The sequence below is a fragment of the Colobus angolensis genome, unplaced genomic scaffold, assembly GCF_000951035.1.
Source record: "Colobus angolensis palliatus isolate OR3802 unplaced genomic scaffold, Cang.pa_1.0 Scaffold306, whole genome shotgun sequence".
Taxonomy (NCBI): domain Eukaryota; kingdom Metazoa; phylum Chordata; class Mammalia; order Primates; family Cercopithecidae; genus Colobus; species Colobus angolensis.
In genome coordinates, this window is record NW_012116333.1 from 2,441,457 (window position 1) to 2,460,788 (window position 19,332).

At 45.5% G+C, this 19,332-nt stretch overlaps 1 protein-coding gene across 1 annotated transcript in view; it reads right to left on the minus strand.

The window, feature by feature from the left end:
• VSTM4 (V-set and transmembrane domain containing 4) overlaps nt 1–19,332 on the minus strand; it is an 89,792-nt gene that overhangs the window by 43,530 nt on the left and 26,930 nt on the right. The window contains exons 3-4 of the mRNA XM_011950394.1: nt 14,137–14,244; nt 1,879–1,912 (exon numbers count right to left, since the gene is read on the minus strand). Of these exons, the coding sequence (XP_011805784.1) occupies nt 1,879–1,912; nt 14,137–14,244 (142 nt within the window). The remainder of the gene's footprint in view (nt 1–1,878; nt 1,913–14,136; nt 14,245–19,332) is intronic.

Here is a 19,332-nt window from a genome sequence, read left to right on the forward strand (position 1 = left end):
ATTCTATTGCTCTGTTCTCCACTTCACAAGCTACCCACTGACATCTCCACTCTCCTATTAAGCCCAAATAGTGAGTTTTTCATTTCTATTTTTGTACTTTTTAGTTCTATAATTTCCATATGTTTGTTTTTTCTAAAAAAATAACTTCTCTTTACTGGCTGAGATGTTTAATTTTGTCAGTTGTTTTAAGATAATTTGAATTATCATTGAATCTTTTTTTATATAAAAACTGCTTTAAGGCTGCACGTGGTGCCTCATGCCTGCAATCCCAACACTTTTGGAGGCCAAGGTGGGTGGATCACCTGAGGTCAGGAGTTTGAGACCAACCTAGCCAACATGGTGAAACCTCATCTCTACTAAACATACAAAAAAATAGCTGGGGATGGTAGTGGGTGCCTGTAATTCTAGTTTGAGAGGCTGAGGCAGGAGGATCATTTGAATCCAGGAGGGTTGCAGTGAGCTGAGATCAAGCTATTGCACTCCAGCCTGGGCAACAAGAGTGAAACTCCATCTCATAAAAAGAAAAAAAACTGCTTTAAAATTTTTGTCAGATAATTCCAACACCTGATTCATCTCAGTGTTGATCTGATCAATTATCTCTTCTCATTCAAGTTGTGATTTTTGTGGTTTTTAAAATGATGGTTGGTTTTTTATAGTATCTTGTCAGAAGGTCCCAGGTCCTATTTAAATCTCTTATTTTTGTAGGCAGTCACCCAGGTTTATCATGTAATCCTGGTCTGCTTCTATGGGCTATAGTTCCAACGGCATTTCCATTTTCAGAGCCTTTACAGTATTATTTTGGTCTATTTGGTTTATATGGTGCCACTGGGCCCTGTCAGTGCTGCCAGAGGAGACAGAGAGAGTTTCCTCAGATTTGGAAGCTGGATGTTTTTCAGTAGGGGAGAGAAGCCTCACACCCATGGAGATGAAGAAGCTTCCTTGCTGGGCCACTTTTGTGTCTAGGTACCTCTTGCTGGCTCTTCCCTGAAGCCTTGGTGTCACCTGGTTGAGGCAGGGAGTCAGCCTGGAAGAAAAAGTGAGCTCTTCCTCTGTTGCTCATTGTGCAGGGAGCTCCTGAGCCATCCTCTTTGCAGCTGATGCTGGGCTCACTTGAGGTTTTCAGGGGAACTCCCCTTCGATCCAGGGGAGGAATGAACTTACCTGAATGTTTTCTGTTGCTAGATTGGAGTAGGAAAAAAGCAAGTCTGGGTGACCTTCTGCTGCTGAATGGGAAAACATAAGATGTCTTACAGTTGTGTTACTCCTCCAGTTCTGGGATCCCAAACCAGTTTACCTTCTTTTCACCACCTTTCAAAGTCTTCATTTGGTTATCTCTTATGTTATTTCCAAGGTTTAAAGCTTTACTCAGCAAGGAAGAGAAGGAAGAAATTGACCTATGCCATCTTGTCTGGACCAGAAGTTCCAAATTTTTAAACACTTTGAATTAGCAGTATCTCTTACAATTATTATGTTACCTATAAGGTGTGTCTCACCAGCTAAAAGCAGGGTATACAATAAGTCAGCATTGGTGAAGAGAATTAGGGGTGTGTGCGGTCAAAATGTATCAAAGTGTTCAGACCAGGTGTGAGCCCCTTCCTAAACTGGGGAGCAGCTCTGCAGGATCACACACCAAGCCTCCTCCAGCAAGCCTGCTGGGCTAGCAAAGGCTGCATGCTCTCTGGATCCCTGGGGGTGACAACCAGACTATAGACCTTGGAAACATGCAAATGCATGCAGGATACACATTTGTAGGCATATTTGTGGACAAATATGGAGACCTTTAGGTAAAACTACAAATTTAATAAATTTCTTGGTAATATCAAAAGAAAGTTAAATGGCAAAGAGTTTCATTTGAAAAAAGGAAGGAAATATTCTTACCTGTTCTGAGGGCATTTCACCAAATAATGTCTCACTGTGAAAGGAAAAATGATAGGAGATGGTAAACCAATGCTACTTCAGATACACATGCTCCAGGAATTACCAGGAAATGCAGGGAGCCAGGTGTTGTTCAGGTATTGGTGCTATACCAGCGAACTCTCAAGACTTGCATACTTCTGTTTGGAAGAGCACAGCAGAGCCATAACATGGACACCACAGTGACTGGATATGTCCCAGCCAGGGATCTAGCCAGGCATTAAGCCATACACCCTAGACTTCCTGGGCATTCATTTTGGGCTAAGGCAGGTTGTGTTGGGGTCCTGGAGTGATACAGTCACCCAGCCTCTAAGCTCTGCCTGAGCCATAAGAAAGCCCTCTTGAGGCCAGATGGAATAACCTGTCCATTTAGAAGCTCCTTCTTGTAAAATGATTTTGAATTCTCTGATTAATGCTCTCCCAGGACTAAAAAGAGGCCCTTGCGAAAACAGTCTTGGACCAAAACCTCCTTCTACAGTGGGTCCCTTTGAGGAAAACCAAATGATTCTGGCTGCAGAGGAAAAGTAAGAATACCTGGACATATAATTCAGCAAGTGTCCACTCTGAGGTTCACAGCTGAATTTACTTCAAATAGAGGTAAAGCTGAAACAACCAGGGGCACCCTTGCATTGTGTGGTAGATTGTTACATCAGTGGACCCAGTGAATCACACCTCCTTGTATGTGTCCACACCCATGTGCACCCCCTCCCAAACTGACTCTGGGCTTGGCCACACGAACTTTCTTTGGTCAAGAGAACATTAGCCAATGTGTCACAACAAGACGTATAAAAGACACCTGTGCTATGGGGTTTGCCTTCTCTCTCTTGTTGCAGGGAATTCTTCTGCCACCACATGAGGAAGCCTGGCTAGCCTACTGGAAGATGAGTCTACACGGAGCAGACACCAGCTATTCCACCCAAGGCCCAAAACAACCAGGTACCAGGTGATGCACCAAGAGACTGTAGCTGCATGAATGACTCCAGCTGAGACCAGCAGAAGAAATGCTCAGCTAAGTCCAGCCCAAATTGGCGACCTGTGGAATCAAGAGCAAATAATAGTTGCTTTAAGCTATTACATATGGGGTGATCTGTTATGCAGGTTCCAAAGTAAGATGAGAGAATCTCAGCTTCAAATGGAGCTGTACAGGTTTATCTGGTTTAACCTTCTATGAATACCTAAACTATTTCTGTATTCCATTTACTGAGCACCTACTGTATACTAGATAATCAATAGATGCAACAATAATAATAACCATAGTTAGTATTTATTGAACATTTCATGTGTCCCTGGCACTATTCTAAGTTTATTAGATGGATCAGTGGTCTTCAGTCTACGGTCTGCACACCCTTGGGTATTCTTCAGAAAAACAGTTTTAAGGAATCAGTTGCCACATCCTCACCTCCCATGGTATTCTTTCCTAAGAATGTATTCTCTTAGAACATGCCTGAGGTCTGGCTGTATTTATTTCCCTTCCCCACTTTTAACATCACCCTTTTCTATTCATAAAATCAAAGCACACCATCCTGGAGACTTGTCCCAGATTGAAAAGTAAATGGGGCATCAAACAAGAATTGATGTAAAATACTAATATCTGGGTCAAGAAAGCAAATTATTAACTAGGCAACTAAATCTTTCACAAGGGGGGGATGTTTCTAATACTTTGCTTTCAACAAGGATTGAATAATGACCTAATCCAGTTGTCATCTGGTAGAGTATTAAAAATCATTTTGGATGATAAATCATGATGTGACTTTTGACATCTACCTTTGCAGCAGTTCTAAAAATTGAGGAGTAAAAGAAAATTTCATTCATTCATTCACACTCTCTTTATATTGAAGTATTTCAGAGCTAACATTTATTAACAAAATTGATAGCAAATTTTATCGCTAAAAAATTCATACAAGGGATACGAAGTAAAAATAAAAATCAATTTCAATAAAAATGCATTCCCAATAAATTTTGCTTCTTATGGTGATTAATTATGTATCTAAATTTATGATATGTTTATGTCATTTTGATTAATCTTATGCTAATTTTCCAAAGTTCACTAATTGTGCAATATTGATGTCAATCTTAAAAATATTTTAACAGACACTTATGAAATGAGGAAATTTAAAAATTATTAATTTAAATTTGTACACATATATTATCTTACAGATAAGTATAATAGGGTAATAAAGAAAGAACCTTCAAAACAAAAGATGTATTACAGTAGGATGAAATTTTGTGGGGAAGTGTATTGAAGATAAAAATTCAAGAAGAAGGAACAATACAAAATTTCTAATAGTTAAAGCTTGTTTGGGTAGGTCTTTTTTTCTCATGATAGCTTTAAATAAATGAAGACAATCATTAAATTTAAGACGTTTAGATGTAAAAGAAAGATGGATCAATCATTTCGTTTTTAAGATGTCAAAGATGGAAATTACATTTTTTGCAACAATTTACATTTATGATGAAAAAGTTTGGATGTCAACAAAAAAATGATTGAGTGCATAGTTTTTGAAATTATTTTAGGAACTATGCAAGCAAAAAAGTTTGAAGACTACAACTGTGTATTCTAATTCAATCTTCACAGTAGCCTTGTCATTATTTCTATCTTACAGCAGAGGACACTGAAGCACAGAGAGGTTAATAAACTTGTCCAAAGTCACACAGGTGATGTTATGGGCTGAATTATGTCTCCTCCACTGAGCCTAACTGAAGCCTAATCCCCAGCACTTCAGAATGTGACTGTATTTGGAGATAGGGTCTTTAAAGAAGTAATTAAGTTAAAATGAGGCCATTAGGCTGGGCCCTTATCTAATTTGACTAGTGTCCTTAAAAGTGAAGGAGATTGCAACAAAGACAAGCACAGAGGGAAGACCATATGAAGACACAGGGAGAGCAGCAGTCTGTACAGCCCAGGAGGGAGGCTTCAGGAGAAATGAATCCCGCTGACACCTTGATCTCAAGACTTCTGGCCTTCAAAACTGTGAGATAATAAATTTCTGCTGTCAAAGCCACACAGTACGTGGTGCTTTGCTGTGGCGGCCTTAGCAACCTAATATACCTGGGAAGGGCCAAAGTTGGGCAGCCTGACTCCAGAGCCCTCTTGTAACTACAGTCATCCCTTATATCTTTGGGGCATTGTTTCCAGAATCCCCCAAGGATACCAAAATCCAAAGATGCTCAAGACCCCTACCCAAAATGGAGTAGTATTTCCATATAACCTACACACATCCTCCTGTATACTTTTAATCATCTCTAGATTACTTATAATACATAATACAAGGTAAATGCTATGTAAACTGTTGTTATACTGTCTTTTTCATCAGTATTATTTGTATTGTTGTATTGTTATTTTTAATTTTTTTAATCAAATATTTTTTATTGGAGTTCAGTTGAATCCTCATTGCAGAACCTGTGGATAGGGAGGACCGATTGTACTCAGCACCATTCTCAGAGACACTGGGCAGCTGGTGTGGGGTCCTGCAGTTGGGGAAATAGTGTCTCACAGAAGAAATGGCCAGACCACTGTGCCACAGCTGGAGCCAAGCAGAGACGGGACTGGGACGCAAGATAATCCCATGAGCTGACCAGTGTTTTGGCAAGTCCAGTGCTTGGGGTAGCAAGGTGAGCAGCCTGGAGATCAGGAATGCAGTGAATAGTCGAGCAGCTTCAGCATTCCCCAGAGGCAGGGAGCTGACTAAGAAGGGCGAGGAGCCTGATGAGGCCAGACAGTGCCAGGGTACAGGAGATGCACCCCTGCCAGTGCTTGCTGAGGCACCGTTGTGAGGTCTCGGTGGCGTGTATGTGGAGTTGATGGTCCCATTAAGAGGGACTGCCCATAGGACCAAAAGTGATTCCGGACATCAAAGATGAGGTTCACAGGCAACTGAAAAATAGACTTCACCCAGAGTCATCCTTAAATATGCATTGCATAATTAGTGCTATCAATACTTACCTACGTGTGCCAACCCAGCTTAGCCTCCCCTAGAAGCAGAAATCGTAAGAAAAAGATTCAAGTGTCAAGAGTTTATGTGGGAGGCAATCCTAGGAGACCCACTAGAAAGTGGGGGAGACCAAGAAGACAATCAGCTGAAAAAGGGTGCATAATGGAGCCAATACATCCCATGGGCTGTGGCCTGGCACCCAGGCACTTGACCTAGAAGCTCCGGCTCCATGCAACCCTCCTGCACAGAGGTGAACACTCAGGATGTGTTCTCAGATGGTGATTTTAGGATCTTTAGGACTCTGAAGACTCTAAAAGGAAGGTTTATTTTTGCAACCTCTCCTGATAAGAAGAAGCAGGCCCTGGGGTGCTCCCTACCATGCTACCCTTTCTTCTTCTTTTCAGTTAGGACAATGCTGCTCACACTCTCACCCCATGGCAAACCTCCCAGATGGCATGTCCAGCCTAAAGGCCCTGTCTTCCCCATCTAGACCTGTCCCTATCACCACTGCCACCCCAAGCTGGGTGATTTGAGGTGGAGGCAGTCTTACTCCCATCTTATCAGGCCCTGTAGCAGTGTCGGGACCTCCAAGGCACGGTTGATATTTACCCATCTTACCCCTATGCCCTGGCCACGTCTTCTGACCTCCAGGCTTTGCACAGGCCCTGCAATAGGACCCATAGATGTTTCTGCTCTATCCCTCAAGTGTCTGCACTCGAGGCAAGGAATGTGGTGGCAACCCCAGCATTGCAAGGGGTCACAATACCTCATGCACAGTAAGAACCCAGGAGCATTTTCAGAGTGAAGGACCACAGTACTCTCCCTGTCTCCTGCAGCCCAGCACAGGCAGGGAGCCCTCCAGCCTGAGAAAGCACCTCCCTCATTCAGGGTTCAACCCACATCCCCTGCCTGCATTTCCCCAGTGGGAGAGAAAAGGACCAGGGTGCACCCCTTACTACACACAGCCCTGTCTCCACCATGTCAGGCCCCAGAGCCCAGCCCCGTCCAGGAATCAGTCCCGCCCAGACAACCTTCCAGGCCTACAGTTATAAGGACAGGAACACCTCTATCACCAAGTGGGAAGCTGAGAAGGAGGAGCAAGTCCTCCACCTCCTGCCCCTTTGGCACAAAAAGCCACTTAGAGGTCACATTTCTTACATGCAAAGGACCAGCATGCATAGCTGTTTGTCCAGGGTCCCATAGTCCCACATGGCAGCCATGAGCCCCAGGTGGCTATCAAGTTCCAAAATGTGATGAATCCAAAATGAGATGTGCTGGAGTATGAGATCACACCAGATGATGAAGCCACACCTTAGCATAAAAAAGGAAATATCACACATCTCATTCATCATCTTTATTTATAGATACTGTTGGAATGATATTCTGGATACAGTGGGTTAAGTGAAAATATTAAAATTAATTTTACCTGTTTCTTTTTACCTTTTTGAATGTGACTACTAAAAAAATGGTCAGATCACCTCTATGACTAACATATTTATAGGGGGCAGCAGGCAAAGGGCCCTCACTTGTCTGAGCAGCTGGGCTGGCAATGGTGAAGGGGCAACCCAGGAAGGATGAGCCCTGCACATGAGAAGGTGCCCCTGCAGCTGCCCATGCCAGAAAGGGAAGCCACTCAGCTCAGAGAAAGTAACTCCCACAGCCCCAAGAGGTAAGAGGAACCTTCATTCCAACGTTAGAGAAGAGTGGGAGTTCAGAAGATCCACTATGTAAATAAGGGACGTTGAATCTAGGCTCCAAGTCCAGTGCTCTGGGGAGGCTAACCAACCCCCACAAAGGAAAGATGGGTGCTCAGGGGGCCTGACGAGAAAGCCAACTGAGCCTCCCAGCACCCACTGAAGAACCAGAGAGATCTCACTCCAGCTGTGCAGGTATCTGACTCCAGATGAGTGAGTCCTTCCTCCTTTCCAAGGCCCCAGGTCATCCTCAGGTTCTCATCCACAGATACCCCATTCTGTGCTTGGAGGCCTCCTCCCCACCCGAGTCTGGCTGTGAGTGGGATGCAACCCCTAGCTCCCTTTTCTTGCATCTCTGGAAGGAATGGCCACAGGCTCTTAGCTTCATCCTCATGGAGAAGCAGAGTGTACCTGGGACAGGGAAGGCATGGGTGCTTAACAAGCCTTGGGAGGTTCTGTTTCCAGTTCTAGCACAATCTGTGCAAACCAACCAGTGTCACAGCTCACACTGAAGAGTACAGAGAAAGAAGCCAGGCCACTCCTCTTTCCTATCTAGTTCAAGTTTGTGCCTTAAAAACTGCACATTTAAAAGCTCAGACACAAAAGGTTGGATTGCTGGAGCCACTCCAAGGCAGCATGTCAGGACTCATTCGTGAAGAAGCAAAAGCCTTTGGAAACCAGTATGATTGAGGAACCAGCAGAATAATTCCAGGCTGGGCCCTGGGCCACCAGGATTGGTGGTTCCCAGGGTGACTCAGTGCTGTCAAGGCTCTGGGAGGAGATGCCTGGCACTGCGGGCACAACAAAGAGCAAGGATGGAGACTCGCAGCTCGGGAGGAAAGGGGAAAGCATGTTTGTGCTTGGCAAGCAACATATGTGTGCAATCAGCTCCAGCTCATGTGAATGTTGAGAGCCCTTAGAGGCAAAGCAGTGTCAGGTTTGGGGTGAGGGCAGAGAAGCAGCAAGGCTGAAAGTGAAGAGGGGCTGGCCTGTGGCTTCCTGGCTCATGGGACGGGCTGTGTTTATCTCAAGGTTCCACTGGGGGTTGCATCCGGAGTGGAACCAGCTACTCTGATGTCCTCTTTCCAGCTAGATATTGCTGTGGGTGCTGGAGAGCAGGTACTGGACTCAGCTCTCTTGTCCACATGTGTGTGAGCAGCCTGCATACCTTGATGCCCTCAGTTCCCACACATGCAGCAGGGGTTGGGTCTCCTGCATGTGGTCAGGATGAAGGAAGCCCAACAAACATACAACTGCACAGAGAGCCTGGAAACCATCAACAGAACAAGGGCCTGTATCTTCCTCGAACCAAGCACTGTTCTCAGTAGTGTATAGATGTATCAGTAATTCTAATTGAGGTGATGCAAAGTTTGTTATAGTGCAGTGCATTAAATGACAGAATGTTATATTTGAAAGTTAAGAGTGTTGCAGGTTTTAGTGATGTCATTTCTGAGAATCAGTGGGTTCTTTGGACACACATGACTTGGTCTACAAATGCTTGATTGCTTGCAATGAGAGCCACGGCCACCTTCAGATAATCCATAAAAGGAGCAGCATCCTGGGGTGCAGCCTGATAAAGGGGGATGTGCCCTGTGCCTGCTGTAGCTCTGGCACTTGCTAGAGCCTGAGACTTTGGAATCACTGTCAGTCCCATGACCCAAACCCCTTCTAAACCTGCTTAGATGCAAATAGGCCGTGCTCCTCAGGAACCAGCTGGTTGCTGGGGTAACAGCTCAGCCCCACCAATCCTCAGGCCCCACAGGTGGTTGCAATTGTGTCCCAGCCACCAGGAATGATTGGGCAGTATCCCTTATGCATCCTCGAACTTGTTCCTTGCTTGCTTTGCCTCCCTTGCTTCCCACTGAGCCTGGCAGTGAGAAGAGACAGCAATAAAGTCTTCTTTGAGTGGTGATTTAAAGATAGCCACACATTCCTCACTACTATTGCTCTTCCCTAAGTCTGTCCTGTCCTCATAACTTGTTATAATTGATAGAATGTGGGAGAGTGACACAGTGCCAGCGTGCAGTCTAGGTATGTCCTTGGAGCCTGGAGCAAGTCGGGGGGTATGGCTACCTTGCTGGTGACACCACAGGGAGAGAAATGTCACCAGCTCTGCTGTCCTATTTGTCTCAGAGATTGGCCCCAGGGCTGAAAGTGGTACTACCTTGGATCTCCAGTCCTGGTCAACTTCAGGTGACTGAAGGCACACAGATGACTCCAGGTGACATTGCCAGAAGAACCACCCAGTTGAGCCCAGCCCAGTGCAGAATCTTGAACAAATAAATGTTGTGTTAAGCCACTACTTTATGGGGATTTGTTACGTAGCAGGAGATACCTTGAACATTTTGGGATTACCAGTGTGTGTTGACAGGAAAGGCAACTATACTTAGTTACACCTTCAAAATCAGGAAAGAAGTCTTTGACCATCTTAAAACAAGGCTATATTTATCATATCTTTTCTGTCCTATCATATCATGTTGGTTATTAAATTTCATAGAGAAAAAAGTTAGGAAGACTCCAGGCCTCATGGGATCTACAGATCCATGCAGATCTACCTGTAAATCTACCTGCCAATCTGCTTCTGGAACACCAACTGAGCCTGAACCACTTTCTTGGGCACGATTTAGGGGAAGGAACACCCTCGAAACCCTTGTGGTGGTGCCATGGCTCTGGGAGAACAGCTTCTGCTGTGGCCCTACATGGAAGGCACAGGGCTTAGATTCAGAAGAAGTGGGGTATGGGTCCTGAGCAATATCTGGGCAATTCGCCACTGTTCTGCATGTCCCCACCTTCTCAGCTAGCACACAGGGACTTGATGTGACCACTTACACCCCAGACAGAGCATGGCAGAAGCAGACTCACTCACAGACAGTGTTCCATTTGCACCATGACTCCCTCTGCTGAGCCTGTCCCAGGGGGTCCCAGAGGCCTTGTTTCCTCCAGTTCAGTGGATCGGGGAATAATCAGTTCAAAGCCCATGGTTTCCAGGGGGGAAAATCCTGCCCTTCCCCCAACCACAGGACAACTTGGAACGCTCAGGGGATGTTTCTGATTATAGCACTGATTGGGGACAATCCTTGACCATTGATAGGCAGTGGCAGGGAAGCTTGACATCTGTGATATATAGGAAAGTCCACAAATGAAGATTTCTCCTATAGACTTTGAATAACCATCCTGACATTCATGTAGAAAAGAGGAAACTTGTTCATGAGAGCCTGGAAGCTAAGTCCAATTTACATAGAAACACGAGGTATGTATTTTCTCCATGTTAATGCACAATGAACATTTAAAGGGTTTGCAAATTGGCCGAAGAGTGTCTTTTTTCATTAAAAATCCTACCAACAGTTGGGATGTTAGGAATCCCATCACCATGGGCAGTGCCTCTCCTGGATATTAGGACCCATCTGTGTCTGTCTATGCTGACCCCTGTCCCCTGCATGTTGAGTCTTTGTATATACAGACAAGTGCTTACCTAGCATTTATTTCAAGCATCAAATATAAAGGATTATCATCTTCTCTGAAATTCACACTGATTAAAAGAAGAGGTGTAATACTAGAATTTGTCTCAGTGTGTTATAAATTACTTTCCTCTTATTTCTCCTTTAATTATAAAGCATTAAGTTGATTTGAGGGGGTACAGATAGTATAGCTCATCTATGAATTTCATTTTAAAATAGTAGAGATCATTCCAAAATACTTGTAAAAGCAGGATGCTTGGTGGGATAGAGGTAAGAACAGCTCTAAGGCTTTCCTACTCCAAACATGGCCCCACACCAGCAGCAGAGCTGGCTGGAAATGCAGGATTGCAGGCCTGCCCCAGACACCCTGAATCAGAATCTGCATTTGAGCAGGTTCCCAGATGAATGGTCTGCTCCTGAAGTTTTGGGCAGGGCTGTTCTAAGACTCCTGGGTCCAGCTGAAGGAGACTACCCAGGCCCATCATGCATGGTCCTCCATCCTGAGCCCCACAATGAGTTGAAAGATGCCTGATCCTAGAGGTACATGGGGCAAGACCTGCCCTGCCAAGGCTACTGGGCCTGCCAATGGGAGTTGCAATCAACCAAAACCAAACTCCTGGGAGCTGCAGGCACCAGCTAGAGCTGTCTTGGAAGAGCCTCAGCAACAACTCCCATGGAAGGCTAAAGAAAAATTCCCCTGGCAAGGTCAGCCCTCTAATAGCTAAAGTTTTCTTGACTAGAAACATGGGAGGCTTGGGAACCCAGCTTGGAAACTGCCTATGTGGCTTCCACACTCCAGCAGTTGAGAGACTGGGGCCCAGCTTCATCCTACCACTCCCTGGTTTCAGGGCCTTCTCAAGCTCCTCAGCTGTGCTGTCAGATAAGTGTGGTGTGGCTCTCATCCAGGGTCACATAAGCACATGGAGAGGCCACATGAGGTTCCTGGCCCACAATGGGTGCTCAGACAACGCTCTGGACAGCTAGGGTTTGGGGAGGGCTTTCAGGCACTGTGCACAGGTACACACAGGACCATCTGAGGCCCACTTCAGTGGGGATGAGGTAGCTGGGATCCCCCTTCTCTGAAGCCTCTCTGTGAGGCCTGGAGGAGGATGCCAGGTGCTCCCACATGTCCCAGTCTGCCCTTTTTGGCCTTGCTTTGTTTCCCTGGCCCTGTCTAGGGCCTAGCAGGGCCTGCAGCCCATGAAGACTCTCGATCATGCCCCTGAACCCAGGCAAAAGTGCCTTCAGACCATACCCAGCTTGGAAACTGCCTATGTGGCTTCCACACTCCAACAGTTGGGAGTAAGGCAGGTGGGAAATAAACCCATTTGTCCACCATGTGCTGAGCATCTGTCCTGAGCCAAATTCCAAGGAGAATGAATTGAATGTGTGGTGCCTGCCTCACACACTGTCCTCTGGAAGGGAGGCTCATGCCAAGGCACAAGTGCAACATGCCACAAGCTCACAGGAGTATTCAGGGGTTGAGAACAGGAAAAAAAGCTGCGTTGCCACTGATGAGGGAGGCAGGGGAAGGCCCTGGAGCTGGCTTTGAAGGACAGCACAGAGACACATGCAGAGGCTGGTGGGAAAGCACGGGCTCCAGAGGAAAGATACCCATGCTACAGCCTCTGCCCCATCGCTGACTGCTGAGTGTGCTGGAGTTCTCCACTGTCCTATAGCTTCCTGTCCACCTTTGTCCTCCCTGCTCAGCCCTGAAGGCACCTTCCTGCTCCCGGCCCCCTGGCTTCTGGTGGGTGGCACCAAGGGCAATAGCAACAGGAGATCCAAGTGGGGAGGGGAGAGGGCCTGAGAAGTGTACCACCCTGGCTCCCGCCCAGCTGCCTCCTGGTTTGTCAGGAGCTGAGTTCCTCTCTGCAGACCCCTAATGGTGACACCTTTCCCAAAGCTGCAGCTATTGCATGGTCCATTCCAGGAATCTCCCCTCCCCTTGTCCCTTAAGGTCTAGGATGGAAACAGCATCCCATGGGTACTTGTCATTGTATGTGTCGCCTCCCTCATTGTCCCTTAGCCTTGCCCACACCCTGCATTAATGCTGCACAGAGTCACTGTTGGAGTGGCCCCTCAAGCCGTGACCACTGAATCTAACATTTCCAAGCTCTATGACCTTAAGCTAATAGTGACAATTATTGTGTATAGTTAGAGTCGTATGTCAACATAAAAGCAGGAAATTTGCTGGAGCCTGTGTTATGGGTTTTAGCATCTTTCGTTTGGTAACTTAGTCCTCACCATGAGCCTGAGACTGTTGCACTCCTGCCTCCTCCATGTCGCAGATGAGGAAGGCAGGCACAGAGGGAGGTTGTCAGCCTGTAAGTGAGGGAGCCACTGGAACCGGAGTTGGTGCAGTTCCAGAGCTCGGCTCTTACCCTGGTCATCTCTGGGAGTCACAGTGTTCCCAGCTGTTTTGGAGATTCTGAAGTGGGATACAGGGAGAGGCTCTCAAAGGAGACCTCCAACAGGAGCTGCTGGGCAAGTGAAATTGGGACTTGAGGAGCAGCAGGGACTCTCAAGAAAGCAGGCAGTGTTCATAGAGATACAAGAGTCAGGAGAACTATACTTTCCTGAGAAGCAAGGCAGAAGGCAGGAAGGGGCTGAGGGCAGAGTGCAGGGAAACAGGGACACCAAAGTGAAAGGAGACAGAAGGGAACTCTCAGACTGGTCAGGGAAAGAATGGGGAAGACTTCCCAAGTGCCACCTGCCTGAAAGTGAACGCTCATAAGAACATTCCACCGAGAGAAGAGGGTGTCAATCCCCTTTCATAAATGAGGAAACTCACGTTCAGAATGGCTCAGGAACTTGCCCCAAACCTCAGCCTCAAACAGCAGAGTCAAAATCCAACCCTAGGCTCATCTGACACCACAGACTGTCAGGGAGATTGACAGCAGGAAGGGGCCTCAGAAACCAAGAAAGGGGAAATTCAGTGATGTCAATGATGGCCACAGTGTATTTTAGCAGAGTCCAAGGGAAACACAGCTTGCTCACTTTGCCCACAATCACAGATAAATAATCCCTGACTCACAATGCACTTTTCCACCAAGGTGGTACTTTGCCTAGCATCTTCCGCCCGTCTGTGGTCAGGGTGTGCTCCCATCCCAGACATGACCTTATCTGTTTTCTTACCTCTGGATTTCCGCTTGTTAAACACAGACTGCCAGATGATGACCAGCATGAAGAGTAGAATGCTGAGGATCCCCACGCAGCACACGAGGACAGCATACACGTAGATATCTGAAAGGCAAGGACAGACACAGGAGTCAGCCTCCCGAGGGCCGCAGCAGGAGAAGTGCGCTGGCAAGAGAACAATCAGAATTGGAATGTTTGAAATCCCAGTGCTACAGTCATCAAGGTAGTGTGGTATTGGTGCAAGGACAGACACAGATCAATGCAACAGAACAGAGAGCCCAGAAATAGACCCACACAGGCATGCTCAGTTGATTTTTGACAAAAGTGCAAAAGTAATTCAATGGCAGAAGGACAGTTTCTTCAATCAATGGTGCTGGGTCAATGGGACTTCCACTGGCAGAAAATAAAACTAACACAAACCTTACCTTTTATTCAAAAATTAACTCAACATGAACCACAAACCCAAACGTAAAATGTAAGCTAGAAGACTTTAGAAAAAACCCACGAGAAAAATCTTTGGGATCTAAGAATAGACAGAGTTCTTAGACTTGACACCAGAGGTACCATCTATATTAGTAAAACTTGATATACTATACTTGACTTTACCAAAATTAAAAACTTATGTTCTGTAAACAACCATATGAAGAGGATGAAAAGTCAAACAGACTGGGAGAAAATTTTTGTAAACCACATATCCAACAAAGGACTGGTATCCAGACTCTAAAGAACTTTCAAAACTCAACAGCAAAAAAACACACAATCCTGTTAGAAAAATGAAAAAAAAAATTACAGACGTTTCACTAAAGAGAATGTACAGGTGGCAAACAATCCCATGAGAAAATGTTTGACTTCTATTGCCATTAGAGAAACGCAAAATGCAACTACCATAAAATGTCCCTCGTGCCTTTCAGGGTGACTAAAATAAAAAACAGTGACACCCCCAAATGCTGGCAAGGATACAGATAAACTGGGTCACTCAGGCATGGCTGGTGGGAATGTAGAGCGGCCCGGCCACTCTATAATAGAGCTTGACACTTTCTCAAAGGAGACACCTGTAACAACCATTCAACCCAGAAACTGCATTCCTTGCATTTGTCCCAGAAAAATGACAGCTTAAGCTCACATGGAAAATTGTACATGTATGTCAGGTAGCCAAAAACTGGAAACAGCCCAGATGTCCTTCAGCAAGTGAATAGTTGAACAAAGTGTGGTACATCCACACCACAGCATCCTCAGCAATAAAAAGAACAAACTACCGACACACACACCAACCTGCATGAATCTCCAGAGAAGTATGCTGAGAGAAAAAAAAGATCCCAAAAGGTTACATACTGTATGATTTCATCAATGTAACATTCTTGATATGACAAAATTATAGAAATAGAGAACAGATGAGTGGTTGCCAGAAGTTAAGAAGGGGGTGGTGGTGGGAGGAAAATGGGTTTGGCTACAACCGCCACTAATAATGACTGTATCTTGACTATATGGATGTTAATATCCTGTTTGTGATTTTTTTTAAGGTTTTGCAAAACGCTATCATTGGGAGACATTAGGTAAAGGACACAAATTGGTACAAGGGATCTCTGTGTATGATTTTTTAGAAATTGATTTTTTCTTTCTTGCTCTGTGGCCCAGGCAGGAGCACAGTGGCATGATTTCAGCTCACTGCAACCTCCTCCTCTCAGGTTCAAGCAATTCTCCAGCCTCAGCCTCCTGAGTAGCTGGGGCTACAGGTCCACACCACCACACCCAGCTAATTTTTGTATTTTCGGTAGAGACAGGGTTTCATCATGTTGGCCAGGTTGGTCTTGAACTCTTGACCTCAGGTGATCCACCCACCTCTGCCTCCCAAAGTGCTGGGATGATAGACGTGAGCCGCTGTGCCTGGCCAGAAATGGATGTTAATCTACAATAATTTCAAAATAAAAAGTTGTATAAATCTCAACAGTTAAACCATGTTCACGTACATACATCTCTTTTAGAAATAAGGTCTCACTCCATCACCCAGGGTGGAATGCAGTGATGCACAGCTCACTGCTCACTGCAGCCTTGAACTCCTGGGCTCAGGGGACCTTCCCGCCTCAGCCTCCTGTGTTGCTAAAATTACAGGTGTGAGCCTCAGTACCCAGCTACATATACTTATATTTCTTAAACTTTAATAATCAACTTTATCACTAATCTGATCAATACAACGCCAAGCTGCTCAGAAAGTGAAAAGGGAAGCCAAAACATTATTCTAACCATCTTTGAAGAAAAATGACACAGACATTTATTTGAACTTAGCAAATGTTTGAACTTAGCAAAAATGTTTCTCTGTTGACTTAAATTTCTACAACCAACAGATATTTACTATCAATCATGATCAGTACTTTCCTGAGTACAAGAAAGATAAAAATGCACACACACAATCTTTCACTTCAAGAAATAGAGGACCACTTAGTAAGTGTAACAATAAGAACGTGTGTCCAATACCAGGAACACTCAGAGGGACACAGCCCAGCCTTGGAAGGCTGAGAGAAGCTTCCAAGAGGACTTAGTTCTGCACTGAGTTGTATTTAAAATAACAAAAATTACAAAAATATATAGAAAAAAAGCCATCAGCCATCCTGTCACCCTGAGATAACTACTATTAATAAATATTTGGTATACTTTATGATGAATATGCATACCTTTTAAAATTGAGATCATATACTTTCACATCTTTTTTTCAATTTATCTTATTTTCTCAATAAATTATTTTCAAAAAGGATTCAGAATCATTTTGAAAAATATGATAAAGGTTTATCATATTAATATATCAGCAGTGATTTAACAACCTCTTACTATTGGCTACTCAAAGTATTTCTACCTGTTCCCCATCATAAATAATTCTATGGTGAGCATTCATGAACTTAAACCCTAGTACAACTCTCACAATATGTTCTCAAGATTAAGTTCCTAGAAGTGGAATAGCTGAGTCAACAGAAAATCACATTTGTAAAGCCCTTGGGGCATGGAGAAACACTTAGCTAAGTGCTTAAGCTGAAAAAGCAAGCCTACTGGGAGTAGCAGGTGGCTGGCTCCCAGGGAGAGCCTGGAGAAGCAGGTCAGGCTTATGGTTAATGAGCGGGAAGGAGGCATGAAATGGAATCAGACATTCAGGTTCCTTTTGACTCTCCCCTCCCTGGCCTGGGCCCCAGGGAGGCCCAGCACAACCTCTGCCCCTGGAGTCCATGAGATCTTCCCGTGTTCTTAAGGCAGTCAGCATTTTTGCATAAGCTAGTTTGAATAGATTCCTGCTCTTGGCAATTTAGATGTCTGGCCTAAAAATAAAATAAGTGGAAAGTGCCTTAGGGCAAGGTAGCAGGTGAAAGGTGCATCTGCACTAATATTTAGGGCAGAGGGGCAAGTGTGTGGAAGGAAGTCTCCTACAAAGGATCAGAGCTAGTCATGGATGCAGAGGAGGGCTGAGGCGAGAGTTCTGGAAGCCCAGAAGAAAGCACTGTAAGAAGGATGACTTAATAGCATCAACTGCTGGAAAACATCCACTGGGTTTTGCCTCTAGGAAGCTACTGGGAAAGTCTTGGAGGAAGGCCCTGTCAGTAGGCTGGTGGGGGCAGAGTCAGGTTAGAGAGGTCCAGAAGCTGACGGGATGTGAGGAGCTTGAGAAAGCTCTCACATATCTAAAAATCAAAACTGCCTTTCTAGTAAATGCCTGTGTCTCTGATGTGTGGGCTCTGTAGATTAATAGGGTGGAGAACTCTGTGAGGGGTCAGAGTTAGGAGAGAGGCTGCAGCATCCATTTAAACAGTGTGAAACTCAGCAACAGGACTCTTGGATTCTGGACAAGACACTTCATGATGAACTCGGGGACAGAGCAAAGTTCACAGACCAGGATTTGTCACAGGATCCCAGGGCACAGGATGGCCACAACACAGCAAACCCACGGCCAGTCCTGCCTTTCCACACTGGTGAGCAAACTACTCCAGAACAAGATAGCAGAGCCCTTGCTGGCAGGAGAGGATGGTGAACAACACAGTCATGCTGCCAGGCAGACAGAACCTCAGGCAGGTGAACACAGCATCTATCTGGAAGGGACTATGCAAATGTGGTCCCCAGACCCTAAGGCAGGAAAACTTGCCTTTAGTCTTAGTCATGGAATGGAGAGAAAAATTGTCTTACAAAAGCTTCCATGACATGGAGCACAGCAGCTGATCCACAAGCTCACCTCTTCATCTGAGCTCTTTCCTTCACTTCAGGAGGCAGGAACCCAGGAGGGACAAGGTTGCACGTGAGAACCGCGGCAAGCATCTCTCCCCAAGTGTCCCTAACAGCATGCTGCAGACATCTGGGGCCCACTCTGCCCTGGCAGGAGGTGAGGGGCTTCAAAAGGCCCAAGCTACAGTTTCAGATCACAGCTTCCTCAACATGGCTCAAAGGGGGCTCCCCACAGGCAGCCAGAGCTACAGAATCAGAAAACATCTGGCTACTCCAGAAGGCTCAGCTGGCCGCCAAACACATAGGCCTCCAGTTATGGACACCCTCCAGCGGGCACCTCCTGCCTGCGTGTGGCTCCCCACACACACAGGACCGGTCATAGCCACTCTCTGTTTTGTTCTTGAAGCTATAGATTTGTAAAAAGTGTTGCCTTGCAGGAGAAGAAAAGCTCAGAAAGACCACCTGACTTCCCCTTGATTGAGCAGTATGCCTATGTTGAATTTTTTTTTCCTTCTGTTACAAGCATTCCTTTTGTTGCATAAAGACAACCACCCTGCTGTGTCCACTCAAAACATGAAAAACCCCCTCCCTGGGTGTTCTCTACAAACAACGTTAAACTCTGAGCCATTGAAGCCAGGGTCACAAACTCCTACAACTGCAGTCGCCTTCCTGCCATGTCAGCTAATGCAAAGCCCTTCCCTACTCAGCTCCAGGGCACTGCTCTCAGGCTGGAATGCCCGCCCAGTGGTGCCAGATCTTCCAATTCATCCTTTACCTTTTTATGTAAAACTCTCTCTATAAAATGTTGGCTCAAAAGTTTTAAAACTCAGACTAGGCTAAATAATGCTCGCTGAAAGACTGAAGCCAGACCTTTCAACAAAGGCTTGAGTTTAACAAAATATCTGCAATTAATCAAATCTGGAGTTCCCTTTTAAAATACCACATATGGTCGGGCATGGTGGCTCACGACTGTAATCCCAGCACTTTGGGAGGCCA